Below are 18576 nucleotides of genomic sequence, written 5' to 3'. Positions count from 1 at the left end.
TAGAAAAAGTGAGTACAAACAAATCTAAAGTAAGCCGTGAAGTTTCAAATAATGAAATTAAATTTTTAGAATATCGGAATAAAAATAAATTATAAGAAGATAACTTAGGATTACGAAATGGAAAAGTTATCTTCCAATACTTTGTTTGTGCTTTCATATTTTGAATTTTTTTTTTCTCATCAATTTGAAACTTAATGGCTTACTCTAGGTGTGCCTGAACTCTCTTATTCTTTCTTTTAAATTAGTAATGGAGGTGAAAGAAAAAATGCGACGAAAAGTTTCTCGGGTGGTATGGCGGCCTATTAAGCTTGAACTGATTGCAGTTTGCGATTTTTTAAAATTCTAGCATCACTAATTAAATTTAAAAAAAGGTGTTGGATCGAAAATCTGAATCTTTGATTGTACAATTTGATTATATTAAAATCGGAATTTTATTAGAAGAAAACGTAATGTTTTAAACATACAAAACAATCCGGAATATCAAGACAGAACAGCTGAACATCAGAACAAAGTATTTTTATCAGAAAAATCAGGACAAATATGACACCCTAAGGAATTTGACCAAAAATTAATATTTTCAGCACTCTAGTTAATGAAAAAATGGTCAAAAAGTTTTACTGCAAGACTTGAACCACATAAACAAATAAACATGAAATAAATATTCTAAAAAATTCCTAACAAATGAAATATTTTAAAAAATTTATCAAAAAAATTAGATTTTGCATGATTGAACCTTGGGTGCACTGTATATTAACAAACACTGCCGAAATACAAATAATAAAATAATAGATATATTTATTTTACTTATTTACTATAAAAATATAGCTTGTAATAAATTTTGTCCTCCTTCAGTAAATGAAACAGTAGAAATTTGAACTATTCAACTTGGATATGAAGTTATGAACAAGTGCAAAGAAATGAACTTTAAATAAATGAAGTTATGAACAAGTACATAAAGGATTGGACAAAACGTACGAACTGAAATTGTATATTTCATTCTAAGACAAATGTACAAAATTCATAAGTTTGGAATACTTATTACTTTGTAATCTTTCTGGAGAATTGCAGTTATCAAGCATGCTCAGCAATGATACTTTTAACAAAGGGAAATGTTCATTTTTCTTAATATAACAAATTTGAGTCGAGAAGGGATTAAAATTAAACTTAAGAAAACTTTTTTATATTTTTTAACTGCATTGGTAAAAGCCTTTTAGTTTTGAGAATAGTGCAGAGGTGCTGCAAAGTGATAAACAAAAAGCATCATTCTTCAGTTTGTGCATGCACAAGCTATCAAGTTAGATCAGTGGTTTTTTAGAGCAACAATTATCCTGCTTAGACAGCTGCAACGACCTTCTTTACGAAGCTTATTAAATGCTGCACCAAGTGATTTCTTTGAGCTCTTGGGTAATGTAAAAAACATCAATTTATTCCAACTATTTCTAATTCATTCAACGAATACTAATTTACTAATTCCTATTTTTTTTACATTTAACCTTGGTTGAGAACAGATATTCAGCAGGTAATGTAATAATTGTTTTAAAAACCTAACTTTTATGTTAAACCAAAGCCTACAAAATCATTATTAATTTTTCATAATGATGTTAAAGGGAGAAAGAAATACTTTCAGATTTAGACTCTTGGTTTAAGTCTATACAGTGCACTATGATTTATGTACAGTATATCATCATTAATCATAGTGTAAGTTCTTTACACACATTGTAGATAACTATAGTGTAAAAATATTTACATGCAGTAAAATCAAAAATAAAAGTAAGAGAAAGAAAATGAGTGATATAAGAATTATTTTAAACCTTTTAATTTGATCTATAGTTTTAATTTATATTTTTGAAAATTTAGGTATTGTGTTATTTTGTTAATGTCAGATGAAACTGGAGAAACAAATACAAACCCGAAATTAGTGAAAACTTTTATTTTTTAACAAGGAATAACTAATATACACAATCAAAAAATAAACTAAAATAACACTATAATTAAACATCAATCTAATTTAGCAGTATTCAACACTTTAGCATGCTTATGTGCCAAGTTAAATTGATGTAACTCTAGTAAATATCACATTCAATATTTACTGTGCCAATGGATAACGTTGCTGGATTATTTGAATAACTATGGCACCAATACTTGCAGTCAAAAAAATGATCGAAATACATTTATATACTGATATTATAGATTCATATCGATAAATGAATTATACATATATATTAATACAACATACATTAATATTGAAATATATATTATAATACATACATAATTTATAGTCAGACAAAAATAAGAAACAGTTAAACAGTGCAATTAAAAAATTAGTAAATGTTAGAAACAAATCACCACACTTAAGCAACTATCATTTAGTTACAAACAACAATTGAAAATTCAATTTAAAATAAGTATAACACTATGTGAAATTTATTGTTTTTGTAGGAAAAAAATATTTTTATTTTTACTGCAGGAATATATTTATTATAATAGCTTATGCTAAAATATTTTAACAGGAACCTGTAAAAATGATACAGAGCTAAAGAAAAAATGATTCACCCATATTTTAATGAAAGACTTGCTAGCTTTTCAACAGAGGTTTTATTTTTCAACAATATTTACAATATTAACCAACAAATTACAATCAAAATAAAATTACCATTACAAGCAAGTAGTAAAATATAGTATACTTTAAACATAAGGCACATAATTACATTTTGATCTTTCTATTTGGTATAGCTTTTCTTTGAAAACCCCAATTAAAGCTAACAAAACTAGTCTATTATTTTTCACGCATCAAAATTAAGACTTTAAATAAGTTACTCAGAACATTTGCTTCATTAATAAAACTAAAACATTCCGTACGTATAATAATTAAAATATAAACTGTAAAAATTAAAAATCCACAAATTTATTCTTTCTTAAATATTTGCATCAAATTTGAAAATCGTTTAGCATTTGTAAGTACAATGTTGGCATACAGTTTAATAAATTCTAAGTAAAAATAATTTTCAATGATACTCTTCTTTAGTGATATTAAAATGCAAAATTTATAATTCTTAAATGTTGATTACAAATTATTTTTCTCCAAGCAATGAAAATACATTTAACTATAGAAACAGGGCTTTCCAAAAGAGTTTTTAGATTTAGTTTCTGAAAGTCTATTAAACATGAAAAGTGCAAATTTGTCTCTTAATTTTGAAAAACATAAAAATAAACAGTAAACCCAAATTTACATTTTATACAACATCAATTTATTTTTTCATTCATTCCCTTTATTTCATTCATTCTATTTTATCATTCCATTCATTTTTTTAAAAAAGATAAAAATTGGATTATTCATGATTACTAGATAACTCCTTAGATATTGTATTAAATTTACAGTAGTTAGCATTCTTGCAACTGGTATGCGAAAAATATTTGTACTATGTTAACACATAATATTAAGTTTTATGTGAAATGTCTATTTTGAAAATATTTTATAAATGAATAAGTAACATATTTTATTTCTCCTACAGTGGCACAATTTTAATGTGATTTTTCTGATTGATCAATACAATCATTGGCATGGCTTTCAACTGCTCGAAGACTTGTAAATCCTTTCAAACAAAGAGGACAACAAAAGAGTTCATCTTTTAGTTTTAACTCCAGCTGAAAACAGTTAAATAATTAAATAAAATCTAAAATTGCAATAAATGTCTGTGTACAGCTCAAAATATGATAAAATATTTTAATAAGTATATAGGGGGCCGCGATAGTCTGGCTGGTAGGGCACTGGGCCCATGTCCCAAGAGGTCGTAGGTTCGATCCCCAACGAAGGAAGACTTCCTGTGTAGTAAATAGTGACTGACTGAGTCACAAAGTTCTCCATGTTCCCATAACAAATCATACCTCTGGGAGCACTGATCCAGGGGTTTCCTTGTCTTCGGGATTGGGTACAAAATTATAAGACTACAGAGTTGAACATTAGTACTAGCCGTATATCCAAAATTGGGTCCGTATTTCTACTTATCTGAACTAATTGTTAGGGATGGTGATACAAATAAAAAACCACTGTTTTACTATAATATTATTTCGTTCATTTAATCAAAATTTTTAATAAGTTTAAACTAGAGAATATTATTAAGTTTTTATCTCTGTAAAGCTCGAAAAGTTACAAAATAATTATTGAATAAAAATTAAACTGTAACTAAAAAACATAGCATATAACCCCATTGTTCAAGAATATCACATAGAAAATAACTTTACTATGTTTCATAACTTTATTATACTTCATAAGAAAATATTAAATTTATTTAAAAAATCAGTTGCTTAAGGATTGTAAATAAAGCACAAAATAGGAAGGAAAAAAAAGTCTGGTCAAATTTGCAAATACAAATACTTTATGCAAATTAATGCAAAATAAATTAAATAATCAGCATCAAGAAATTTCAAGGAATATCGCATATTCAAAACAATAAAACACAAAAGTAAATAATACTTAAAATGAGAAAATAAATCTTTGCTATATTTTCCATATCAGCTTAACAAATAAGAAAACAATCATAACTATTAATCTAACAATAAAAAGAATTAACAATAATTATTTAAACGCTTCAATTGCCTAATAAAATACATGATTTGTTTAAATTAATATGTTAGATCGAAAATGAAGATATTCATATGAATTAAATTCAATGACTTACTAGTTAAATAAGGTACAACACAAAACAAACCAACACATACAACACATGGCTACTAAAGTTGCAAGCACTAATACAAATGTTTACTAAGCTAATATTTAGGGGCTATTACAAATTAAAAAACTTGCAAGCATGTTTTCCCACAAAGCACAATTTTCTTTCTTAATAGCATGCAAGACCCTCAGATGATTTAAAGCATAAAATACATAATATCCTATAAACTAGTATTACAATAGGTCAACAAATTCTTTTTTATGAATATATATATAATTTGTATACATAATCGTGAACTAAAATCATTTGATATGTTTATGGCGTGAATAAGAGACGTAAAACTTACAATTAAGCTCATTTTATGTTGCTGCCTTTTGGAAAGTATATGTAACAGTGTGCATAGTCAAATCTTTCAACAAAAAATAAGCACCTTTGAAGTACTTTTTAAGCACTATATACATTAACGAAATGCAAAATAATTTTCAAAGACTTTACATGATCATGATAAAATAAATAGTTTCTGACGAAGGACTCTTTCTTGATTACATAAGCTACCATAAAAAGATGAGAGATTTTTCGGTTCAATTTCAGAGGATGGAAAATGAAGCTGGAAATTGAGAATCTCTTGCAAAATGCAGCAGAAATGCACATGATAGTGCAAAAACAATTCCCACTGAATCCCGCTTGATATATGCACATGAGGACCAGCAAGCAATTCATCAAACATGTAAAATGATTGGCATGTAAAATTATACACTACAGAATGACGGTACGTCGAAATAGATTGTGTTTGAATGATTTGTGAAAACGTTGAATAGAACAATGTGAAAACCACACTTTTGCATTAAACGTGGCAAAATCAACATGACAAAGAAAAAAAACTCTTTTTAGAAAAGTGAAAAGTAAGCACATTTTAAAAACACCCAATAAAAAAAGCACCTTTAAAAGCTTTTAAAAAACGAAAATCGAAACTAAGCACTTTTTAAAAACGTGGCGCATCCTGAGTAACAATAACAATGCACATTGCTAATTGAAATTTTAAGTACAGTGAGGAGAAAAACTGAAGAAACTGAACAAAATATCTTTTTTATCTCATTTCTGCATAAAAGTAACAATGGAAACAGTAACAATGCTATTAAGACAGATCGCTAACTTTTTTATTCACTTTTGCACATATAACAATTCTATAAAACTGTATTGCTCATTAAATAATAATTTTTAAAGTATAAAATAATTGTACTACTTATACAGTGGCTTCATAAAGCCACTTGTATGCTCAAGCAGAAGCTTCTGTTTCATGTTTCAAAAAAGAAATTTTAAAATAAACTAATCTTGGAAATTTTAATATCAAAAACCATTCAGATCTTTAGTAATGTACATTTTAATATAAATTTAAGAATAAAAATCATTCTTTCTACATACCCACTCCAAAAAAAAAAAAAAAAAAAAACTTTTATACCATTTATTTTAAACATTTTCTTTAAAATTCTAAAAAATAAAATTTAAGAAAAACAATTTGAATAGAAACTACTAACTTGTAATAATACATTTTGTAACTTTATAATAATTTTTAGTATAGTTACAAATGCTAAATGCCGTAAATAAAAATATTTTATTACTAACTATGATGACAATAATTAATGTAAAAATAATTGAGAATTAGTAATGTGAATTAGATATAAACAATAATAAATTTAAAGTACAAAATAATTTAAGCTAATTAGACTTTAACAAATTATACTTCAGTTAACCTATATAGATCAAAAGTAATTTTTGAGTAATAGTTAGCAGAAACATTTATAGTAAAATAATATACATAATCTTACTTTCTACAATATTCACAAGGCATCTAAAATTGTCAAAATAAATGTCGTATTTTTGAAATATATGTGATTTTTAAAACTGAACTTGAATTCAATTAATATTATTTAACATTTCTATCTTGAAGATAAATATTGTGATACATAGTATTATGAATTAAAGATTTAGAGGTAATGCATATGAAAAAGTATTAGAGATGCCTTAAAAGCACTAAAACTTATTTTACACAAAACAAGGAATCGTGTCAAACACTGTAATATAGCTTGAATAATAAGTTCTTAGTTGTAACCGGCTTCATGTTTATCAAGACAGTCATTTACATGGTTTGCACATGCTTGAATATCTGTAAATCCAAAGCAACAAAGTGGGCATTCATAAATTTTTCTCTCTTGCGCACCATCAGGCTAAAAACGATGTGTAAAATAAGAAACAGGGAAGTGTCTCAATTTTAAGTTATAATATTAAATGAAAATGTTAAATTTAAAAGTGCTGCAACACAAAGCTTCATTTTATAAACAACCTTCAAAAATTATAGTCCTCTCTAATTATTTCTTGAATTTTTCTAAACTCTCTTTTATTCTTCGAATATTATGGAGGAAAAAAACTTATTTCAAGAATCTAAGAACTAGCAAATAGTCTAATCCTCACATAACTTTAGTCAAAAGCAGCTTCATGTTTATCAAGACAGTCATTAACATGGTTTGCACATGCTTGAATATCTGTAAATCCAAAGCAACAAAGTGGGCATTCATATAGTTTTCTCTCTTGTACACCATCAGGCTAGAAATGATGTACAAAATAAGAAACAGGGATTTTTTTTGAATTTTATGTAATAATGTTAAGGGAAAAAAAATTTAATTTAAAAATGCTACAACCTAAAGCTTTTACTTTGTTAACAAAGAAAAATACCTTTCCAGATTATTAAAAACTACAATACTCTAAACAATTTTTAAAATTGGACAAATATTTCAATCTGAAGCTGACATTTGTTGAAAAGAAAAAAAAAATTAAAAATATTTTTAAAGACCCTATTGAAATAATAAATAATGTATCATTTATAAAAAATAGCTGTTAAACTAGATTAAATTATATAACAAACTATAAATGCTAGAAAATTTAAATTAGCATAAAAAATAAATAATAAATGAGATAAAAGGAAAGAGGTTAGTAACACAACACAAAAAGTTTATATGCTCCATACTTTCATGATGCTTTTTTAAAAATCATTTCATTAATATCTTTGTTAAACTGTGTCACATATTCAACAAAAAATCAAATAGCTTCTCAATATTAAAATACATTTTTTAATACATTACATACTTCCACATCAGAATACTTCAATTAAAAAGAAAAGCTTGTTCTGTGCATATATACAATATTTAAAAAAAAAGAAATAAATTTAAATTTTTTTTCCAAAGCTATTTGATTTTAAAGATTTTGATAACTAAAATAAAAACAATCATTGATTTAAATAATTTTTATGAAGTAAGAAACTAAATAACATACTAACTAAATAAACTAAATAAAATGTATATTAAATATGGGTAAAGAAAAGGAAGATAAAGCATAATACAAATTAAGCTTTAACAGATACCATGTAAATTATAATGAACAGAGTTATTTGAGAATTCTTATTTATTCACCATTATTGAGTAGATTTTACAAGACACTCTCACACTTGTTATGTATTTTTTCCTCACACTTTCTAAAAGAAATTTTTTTCCTCTTAAAACAAGTGCAAAAAACTAAGCACAGATTAAATAAAAGTCCTATATTAGTTATAATATTAGATGAAGATGTTTGGTATTTCAGAGAAGTCTGGAGCAACTATTCAGATTTTGACAGAATTTACTGATACATTCAATTTAACTTTATTTTTATAATTAGTATTACTTGATAAACAAAATGGCAATGAAACAGGTCTAATTAAAGTAATATATTTTCCCCTTTTATGTAGAAAATCATACGAGAAAAAACTCATATAATAGCACAAGTATAAGCCAAGTTTGAAGGGGAATATGTATTAAAGTAAATTTCAAAAATTTGTGTTCCAAATTATTACTTTTGGAAGTTTTAATAAGACAACCTTATTTTGATTTGAGATTATTATTAATACATTTTTTTTATGTCACCAATAAGTTTTTTTATAGTACATTTTAAAAGTTATAATTAACATTTTAAAAAAAGTTTAAATTTTCCATGAATGTAAAATAGTGGCAAGCATAACTTTTAGTTTGGCTAGTGTCTTTTAAACAGAAATTTCATGCCATGGTTTTATATTAAGTAAAAAAGGTACCTTTTTATAAATGTTCGGTTTTTTCTTTCCGTTTCCTTTTGAGGCTCCCATCATACTTCCATGACTAAAAAGAGAGAGAGATTATAATGCTCAGCAATATTTTGAGTTTGTTTAATAAGTTAAAATGCTGATATTGACGGTAAAAAACGTAAGTACAGTAACCCCTTGCCATCCTTGGGCGTACATATATATATATATATATATATATATATATATATATATATATATATATATATATACCAGGGTGTGCAAATCTTTCAACAAAAAATAAGCACCTTTTGAGTACTTTTTAAGCACTAAAAATATTTTTAAGCACTAGATACAATAACGAAATGCAAAATAATTTTCCAAGAATTTACATGATCATGATAAAATAACTAGTTTCTGACAAAGAACTCTTTTTCTTGATCGTTTTAGCCGCCATAAAAAGATGAAGCCTGAAATTGAGAATATTGCGCAAAATGCAGCAGAGTTGCACATGAAAGTGCAAGAATCTCACCCAATCTAGCTCAGTAAACGCACATGCGGACCCGCAAGAATTTCTTCAACCATGTAAGATGATTGGCACTTTCATACGTTACGTAGCGTGGGTAAAAACATTGTGTTCGAATGAATTATGAAAACCTTGAAAAGAACAATGCGAAAAACAGGCTTTTGCATAATACGTGGCAAAAAGCGCATAGGAAAAGAAAAATGTTTAATTTCGAAAAAGGAAAATTGAACACTTTTTAAAAACTCCCAATAAAAAAGCACCTTCAAGAGCTTTTAATAAACCAAAATCGAAAATAAGTACCTTTAAGCAATTTTTACAAATGGTACAAGCCATGCATATGCCTTTCCAAAGTACGCATTGCGCTTTGCCATGTGCTGTTATCAGTAAAACTACTCCCACAGCTTAGGAGTGCAATAGAATGACCTTGAGAGTGTTTTCAAAGGATTTCAGACAAGAGGGGGAGAGAGAAGGTAAATTTTTTCTCGAAAGTAAATCACAGCTGTGCAGTTTATTGCATGTGCTTCTTTTGAGTAGTATGCACATTTTCACTTTTCTTTCGCTTCAGTGGAAACCAGTGGAACTGGGTGGCCACAGGTTTCCCTCAAAGACATATTGTTATTTCTCGTATTTCTTTCGTAAAAGTAAACAGATTTTTGGTTGAAAAGCGTGGCTTTTTTTTCTTCTTCAATACACACCATAAAAATATGTGACTCTGTGGAAACCATTGGCACTGGGTGGTGAATCTCAAAATTTTCCTCGGCAGGCAAGAGGTTAACACATTAGCTGTTATACGAACCATTTATGGTACACAGTAAACATTTTATTTAATAGAATGCGGTTTAGATTACAGATAATATTCATGGACTAAATGAAACAATATTTTCTAATAATAAGAAGAATCTAAGATTCTAAGAATAATGAATACCTGAGATTCTAATAATAATACTGCCGTGCAATCGAAAAAACAAAGTAAATGCCTAATAATACATTTTGAGAAAAGTACCTTGACAACTACATTCTTTCTAACACTAATGTTTTGAACACTAAGATAAAATTTCAAAAGAAAGATAAAACAAAATTTCTGAATTTTTTTTTTTCAATTAATAGCAAATCATACAAAAACACCAAATATATTAAAAATTTAATTTTGAATCTTTTTGTGGATTATGTTAATTTTTCTATTGCACGGCAGAATAAACATCTTCAGATTATTAAATACTAAGTAAATCTCAAGTATTTTTAGAATTTTCTATAATTCAAATTTCCTTACACAGTTTTAATTTATTCTTATCCTGATACACAAAGAATTATACCTTTATTTTATACAGTAGCTAATGTGTTAATATTTAAGTTTTGTTTGAAAAACGTGATACTCATATTATCCAATTAATGTGAGAAAAGCAAAAGATAAAAAAATTTTACTTTTGTAATGTGCAACTGTAAATAACAATAAATGAATTGTTTGAAAAAATTCCTTAATTGCAAATTTATTTCAGTTTTTGCTTGGAATATAAAAATCAAAGCTGCTGCTGACACGTTATACCCAGAAAAGTAAAAGAGTGAATTTCTATCACCCTTATCACAATTCAGTATGTTGGAAAATAAATAAATTGGTAAAAATTGATTATTCTAACTCATAAAATTAATGGTCACACATTAATAAATTCAGGTGGTTCCACATTAATAATAAATTCAGGTGGCTCCACATTAATAATAAATTCAAAAATCTTGATTGGTTTAAAATTATTGGCCAGGGGTGTATAGTAAACTCATTCTGATGCTCTTAAACTACAAATGTATGACATTCTTGTTTCTGCATTACGCCAACCATTGCAGTGTTTTCAAAATTTCGTTAGACACCATTTATGAACACAACACTGCAATGCGCTGCCACGTGACTTCTGCGACTGATTATTTAACATTGGTGTCATAAGTAAGTGGTGATCAGATTAATGTGACTAAAAATGTTATGACAAAATTTGGCATTTGTAAGACAATCATTTTTGTACGGATATATTGTGATAATACTTACCACTTATTTTTTAAGCTTTTAATTTTGAATAATAATAGCAAGTATTATAAACAAATGATAATAATGATGTAAAATAGCAAACAAAAAATTTCAAGTAAACTTAATTTTTATTAAATGGTGGCTGATGTCAGCTTAAGATATTGAAATTGTTTTTCTATATTAAAAATCATGTCAGGTAATTTTTTTTTCCTAACAAGAATCAGAAAATTAGTAAGGCAACTTTTATTTCTATGCATAATAGTAGTACTAATGCGCCAGACTGGCATAAAAAGAACCTTGATAATGATGAATTATTTTATTTGCATTGCACAATGGGCTACTGACAGCAGCCTGGGAAACATCCATAGGGATATATCCAATGACATACCATCACAATTTTGATCCTCTGCAGAGGAGATGGGTCCCCTGCTGAGGTATCCCAAAGTCTGCACATTAAGTTGAACACTTTACAGTAGAAAGAGGACTGATACTATGCACCCACAGCTTCTCTGTTGGCTAATCAAAGTGGTCATCCACTCATCTTCTGACCACTGACCACAATCAAGCATCACTGACATAACAGTGATGCTTGACTTGGGTTGATCTACTGGGAACCGTAACTTGCAATCATTATTAAACTAAATCTAAACATGTCACTGTGGGACTCTATGCATAAATAATAATTAATAATAATAATATGACAATAAATTAATAATTAATATGAAGAATAGTTAATATTTAAACAAGAATAATAATTAATACAAGTAATTAATTAATAAGAATAATAAATAAGAATAATTTGACACAAATATTAATAATAATTATAATAAAAGAAATACTGATAAGTTTCAATCTTCTAGGAAACTTTAAAGTTGGAGATAGTTATACATACCTGCTATCACAACAAGAAGCAGACCCCACCTCATGTAACTGCTGAGCTAATCTGTTCACTTCTTCTTTAGCAGCATCACGGGCTAAAGAAGCTGATTCTAAATCCATTTTATAAACTTCAGCCTAATAAATACACACTCTTTTTATAACTTTGTTCAAAATTTTAATAACGCAGCAAAAAGAAAAACAATAAGAAAAATTAGATATTTTGTTCTAAAAAGAACTTATATAACATTTTACTTTATAAAGTCCAAGTAGAGATTTCATGATAAAAACATGGTCTTAGACCAGTTAAAGAAAGCTTACTCCATGCCAGCTTTGCTTACGAAACCCCACAAATACTTTGCAATCATTTTGTTTATTAAAAACAAAAATTTCTACATAAAAATTACATAGTATTCAACAAAAGACAACAATGTTAATATTGTATTAACACAATTTAGTTTCCTTTTCAATTGGAATAAAATTTATATCTAAATATTTTTTTAGAATTACAATTGCAACTTCATCTCACTCAAATTTTTACAATTATTCATCTATTTTGTTACCCTAACTTTATAAAGTCACCAATACAATTGAACAAAATGTAAACGGCGACAGTGTATTCCCTTATTTCATAAAATGTTTGTTGGGACAACACTGTTGTATTAAAAGAAACCATTTTTTTTAAAATATCAATTAACAAAAAAATGAGCTGTTAAATATCAATTAACAAAAAATTGAGTTATGTATATATATATACATAACTCAAAACTATTTTTAAAATATTAATTTTAAACTAAACATTAAGACCATCTAAATATCAACTCATGTTATGATGAGAAAAATAGAAAATCTGTTTGAGGTTCAACAAAATGCTTTCCTTTGGAAATCTTAATTATACAGTACAGAACCCATTATCCGGAAATCAGAAAACCGGAAACCAAAAAACCGGAACAAAATTCGATAAATTTTCCCGCAATTTTTTTTAAAAAAAAATTTTTTCCTCATAAGATTTTAGGATTTTTCTTTCTTTTTTGAAAGATGTTTACCTTACCATCATTTCAGAAATAATCATTAGTGTATTACCTCATTGTTTTTTCTTATTTCTAAGATTATTTCCAAAAAAAATTTTTTTTTAGTTGGGTTTAACACTAAAAAAACGGCTTTTTGCAGCGATTCAGAAAACCGGAAAAATCAGTTATCCGGAATAGCGATAGTCCCGATCGTTCCGGATAATCGGTTCTCTACTGTACATGGTTATAAACCAATTAACTTGATATTAGAGTCATTTCAGTAAAAACAACAATATAAACTTATGGTTAACACATTGACAAAAATATTTGTTCTACATTTCAAAATTTAAATAAATAAAGAAGTACCTGGGCTTTGAGTATTGGGATAGTTTCTGAATCCTCTTTTAAAGTGTTCAACTCAGAAGTGAGAGCTTTATTCCTTTCTTCATATTCTTGTATTTTCTGCTCACTATCTAATAGTTTTGCAGTGAGTTGATCAATTTGCTCTAAATACATCTTTGTATCCATTTCTCGCTCTATATCATTTGCAGTCTGAAATGTAAAAGATCAATAGCTTCATTCATAAATAGTTAACATCTTTGACCAAAAATTGAATGAAAGTCATAAAATTAATATTTTTATACTACAGTAGAGAACCATTTATCCGGTATCCAGATAACCGGGGAAAATTTTGCTCAGTTTAACCGAAATTTCAAACTAGAACAATTATGAAAAAAAGCGGAAATTGGACTCATCTTTGAAGTTGAGTAGAGGAAAATGTGAGGAAGGGGAGAATTCCCCCCCCCCCCCGTTAACCCAGAGAAACGTCATTTCTTCCGTGACCTTGAAGATCTTCAGACGAAGAGAAGACAGGAAAGGGATGAATGTTTTATTTTCATCTTTAGGCCGTCAATCAAACTCAAAGGAGTGGCATGCTGATTTCGTTTACTCTTTGATTTACGAGGGGGTGGGAAAAATGCATTGCACAAGTATGTCACTGAACAGAAGATGAAAGATATATCTATATTTTTGACATCAATTAAGAAAAATAAAATATTTTTCTTTCGAAAAAATTCTGATTCTTTGGAAGTGCGGTATCATTTGCAAGTTTTTCTTGATGTGGAATCGCATCTACTTTCGTTAAAAATCGTGTTTTTATAAAAATAAAAAAAAAATGAGAATTGTTTATTAATTTAAACATACGATTATTTTATGAAACAGATTGCAGTTTTGTTTTTCTGATTCCACTACGTTTGATTTTTCTTTTTTCACGATAAATTTCGCACTCCATAAATTAATTCTTTTTATTCATAAATTTTATCATTAGTTTTTTTCTTTTCTTAATTGCGTTGATCTTATTGATCTTGCCTTGTTCCGGGTATTAATATTTATGTTAGTGATAGTGCCTCTTTTCAACTATCTTTTCGGTTTGATAATTGTCGTTGTTTTTATTTAGATTAATAAATTTTCCTTTTATTTTATCATTTTCCCCCTGCTTAATTAGGTATGAAATATATTGCGTTATTTAATCATTGGTTTTATTTATATTAGCTAATTTAGGAATTGTAATTATTTTTAAAAAATAAATAGGAGAAATTTGTATTTTTAAAACTTGTTTTTCTGGTCTAAACTTGCAATTTTTTTAAATTCTTTTAAATGTTATTTTTCTACCATTTTTTCTTTTTAAATTTAGGAGTGCTTTTCTTTTTTCTCTGACTTTAAAACGTTTTACACTTTTTCCTCGTAATTCGGGTTCATTAATACATTGATAACGACACTTTTTGGTCGATCCAGAAAACAGGGAAATTCGGACATCCGGGATAGCGATGGTCCCGAGCATACCGGATAGTTGGTTCTCTACTGTATTATAGTATGTAACTTGCAAGATATAATAAAAAATTATGAAATGTTTTATTATTATGAAAATCATGGTTCAAATTATGAAAAATTGTACATAATATTAACAAAAGAATAAAGCAAAAAATTAATAATCCAGTTTTTATTAGAATATTTACTTTTTTATTAAAATAAAAATATCGACGTTGTTTGCAGCAATGATACTTCATCAATGAGAATTTCCAAGTACATAATAGCATGAAAAGTGACAGAGTAGCCAACAGTTGCTTTAGTTTGGAGAATTTATGACTATGTGCTGCTTCAAAACCCTGAACTCTTAACCTTAGTTTCCAAATCCTGTTTCACCCAAGTCCTCACTGTTTAATCAGAATTCCCACCATTTAACATTATCATTATTTTTTTTTAAAAAAAACTTGGTTTATTCATTTATTTTGCTGAAACTGTAAAAATGAAAACTGTAAAAATGAATACTTGCACATTTAGAGTAAACAAAGACTAAAATTAATAAGATATTAACCCCTTAACAATCGGTTAATTTTCAAGAAAACGGTCATAAAAGTGCCCATTTTTTTTATTCCTGAAAATTATATAAAAATATGTGTATGAACAATATATCTATGAGATATTAACCCTTTAACGATCAGTTAATTTTCAAGAAAACGGTCATAAAAGAGACCTTTTTTTTAATCCCTGAAAATTATATAAAAATATGTGTATGAACAATATATATATTCATTTTTAATTTTTGATTTGTTTTTAGCTTGAAATTTTAAAAAATTAAATTTTTAGGAAAACCCAACATTCTGCACACATCTGCACATGAAGTCACATCAACATGTGACTTAATGTTGGTTTTTCAGCAAGTAAGTAAAATTTAAAAAATATGTGTTTGAAACGTTAAAAACGAATTTTATTAAACTTACGTATAATATAAATAAAGATTAGTAATTTTTTCCTGTGATAAATCTCAAAGCATGAGATACAGAGGCCAAAGTCACAATCTGGACAGTAGTATCGAGTCTCCTTCCTACATCCTGGTTTCCTTCCTACATCTACAATGACCTTAAAAATATCCAGGCACTGCCACCTGGTGTGTAAAATGAGAAATAAAATGTTTTTTGGGCAAAAGAAATGAATTAGTTTTATTTCCTATTGGCGCGTTACTACTGAACACTCCAGCCCGGAAATATCACGAGAGCAAGAAATAGAGGGCAAAACCTCACCCCGTCATTTTCACGGGGGCGAGTAAAAAAGGGGTTAAAAAAAAAAAAACAATTGCGAAATTTTTTGTTTTTGTTTTTCATTTATTGTAGGAAAAGAAAAAATGCAAACCTTGTCTTTTTCATCTCTAGACTGAATCTGCAACAACTTTGTAACTCTATCGTAATTGGTTTGTACCGTGGCAAACATTTTCTTAGTTTCTAAGTGGCAAGACCTAAATATTGTATCATATTAGTTAAAAAATCAGCACAATAATAGCAGGAACCAGAATTTACAGAGAAAGTTTATTTCAAGTACAATGAATGAATGAGAAAAATACTACATATATTTCTGTTAACATAAAAAGGGTATTTTTTTCTTCTACAAAATATAGGACTAAAGAGTTCAAATAAAAATGTCATCAGTGAAGTCAAAATTACCATTAAAAGAATTTTTTTCTTTCTTGATACTAAATATATTTTTTCTCTCAACATTTTGCTTGATTTTTAGGATAGCAAATTTGTTTTTATTGATGTTTGGTACTTAGCAAGAAAATAGCTCTATAAATTTGTTAAAGGTGTGCGAAAATAAGAGGTTTCTTCCTTTGCTGCGAAATTCAACTATCACAGGGGTGCAGATGGAGAAAAACTTTAAATGTGCTTTTAATTATCTTAATTCAATTTTAATAATAAAACTGATGGTTATAATTTACTTGACAGTATCTTTTAAAACATGTAAAATGTAAAGATGCTACCTAATCAAATCACGGAGCATAAGGACCATTATTTTATGATTTTAAAAGATTCTTCTGGAATATATTTTTGCAATCAGAATAATTTCGGAAAAAAAATTTGAGTTAAAAAGATAAGTGATAATTAATTAGAAAGATAACTGAGTATTTTATATTTGTCTACATTTAAATTTTATAAATATATATATTGCATAATGTAGAACATTTATCAACATCATTCAAAATTAAATTTTAACATTTTAAACAAATTTTAAAAAACTTAATTAAAAAGAAACAATATAAGAACAGATATATGTATAGTGTAAATACCAATTAAAATATATAACTGCACAATTTAATTGCTTTAAAAGCACAATTTCATAGTTTTAAGAAAAATCTGAAGAAAAAATCTGTTTTTATAATTCTAATAATGCAAAGCTTTTAATGTACCTAATTTTTAATCTTTTGCAAAATAAAAAGAAATAATTAAATATAATCATGCCAACATATAGAGATGTATTTCTGTAAACACAAAGCTAACTTTCAAGTAGTAACACAGATTTTTACAAATAATATCAAAGTGCAAAATGAAATATTTATTTGATAAGTTTTTTTTTTTTTTAGCAGTAAAGTCCAGTTTTAGAAAACTTATTAGTCTTAAGATTAATAATGCTTGTAAAACTATAACAAAAAAGATTTATTTGAATTTAATTACAAAACAAATAAACAAGCTTACTTCCTCTCAAAAAAAAATGTCTCCTAATTTTAAAACAAATTATAAAAATTGGGAATAAGTCACAAATGGGAGGAAAAAAATTTAATGGAAAACAAGAGATTTTAAAAAAATAGGACTTCAATATAAGAATTTTAAAGTTCTATGCATAGTTTAAATTAAATTCCTGAGAGATTGTAGTAGAATTGCATTCATTGACAAACTCATTATAAAAGTTCCTAATATAAACAATATACTATATACAACATGAAAATAGCAATATATATATATATATATACAAACTTTTCTTCTTCAAGATTTGCTGATTCCACAGTTAAGGATTCCTCCAATTCCTTCACCCTCTTTTCCAGTTGTTGAATCAATGCATTTGATCTAGATGCCTCCTGACTTTGCAAGGATTCTTTGCATCTGATAATGAAACAATTTTAAAGAATAAAGAAGGCACACCTGCATTTCCTTTTTTTAAAATTTGACCTAGTTCAGCCCCTTCAGGGAAGATTGTGAGCCCAACTCAAAAATACTGAAAATTTCTTGAGTAAAATCATTAATGATGCATACCAAAAAATTAATGTCTTTATAAATTTAAATTATTGATGTTTTCAAAACATGAAATTCGAAATAAATTATATGCAGTATAATTTAAATGAATAATAAGTTTACTTTCATTACATTTATCTATATCTAATCACATTTATTATTATACCAGAAAAAATATCTACAAATGAAATAAATACCAAGCATAAATTCTAGTTCTAATATTTCTAAATAAAATATACAGGAATTTTTATACATTAATGTGATGAATTATTTCTTGAAACTTCTAGACCTTGGATTTTTCCCGAAAACTTCTGGATCACACTTAGCGAAAAATCCGAATTT

The 18576-nt window shown here is 27.1% G+C and overlaps 1 protein-coding gene across 3 annotated transcripts in view; it reads right to left on the bottom strand.

Moving 5' to 3' along the window:
• Positions 1-1915: 1915 nt before the first annotated feature.
• LOC107442832 (uncharacterized) overlaps positions 1916-18576 on the bottom strand; it is a 31952-nt gene continuing 15291 nt past the window's right edge. The window contains exons 7-13 of one of the 3 annotated variants that reach the window (XM_087166960.1): positions 17980-18105; positions 16367-16469; positions 13544-13729; positions 12184-12305; positions 8788-8851; positions 7140-7271; positions 1916-3645 (exon numbers count right to left, since the gene is read on the bottom strand). In XM_087166960.1, coding sequence (XP_087023086.1) covers positions 7146-7271; positions 8788-8851; positions 12184-12305; positions 13544-13729; positions 16367-16469; positions 17980-18105 — 727 coding nt within the window. In that variant the 3' untranslated portion in view covers positions 1916-3645; positions 7140-7145. Of the gene's footprint in view, positions 3646-5809; positions 6896-7139; positions 7272-8787; positions 8852-12183; positions 12306-13543; positions 13730-16366; positions 16470-17979; positions 18106-18576 lie in introns of those variants that run through there. The other 2 variants (XM_087166969.1, XM_087166964.1) reach the window with 2 other exon arrangements.

The sequence above is a fragment of the Parasteatoda tepidariorum genome, chromosome 1, assembly GCF_982258835.1.
Source record: "Parasteatoda tepidariorum strain Cologne lab strain chromosome 1, Ptep-v5.0, whole genome shotgun sequence".
In the NCBI taxonomy this organism is placed as follows: domain Eukaryota; kingdom Metazoa; phylum Arthropoda; class Arachnida; order Araneae; family Theridiidae; genus Parasteatoda; species Parasteatoda tepidariorum.
Note: the sequence above shows the minus strand (reverse complement) of the source record. Positions and strands in the feature narration are given on the sequence as shown.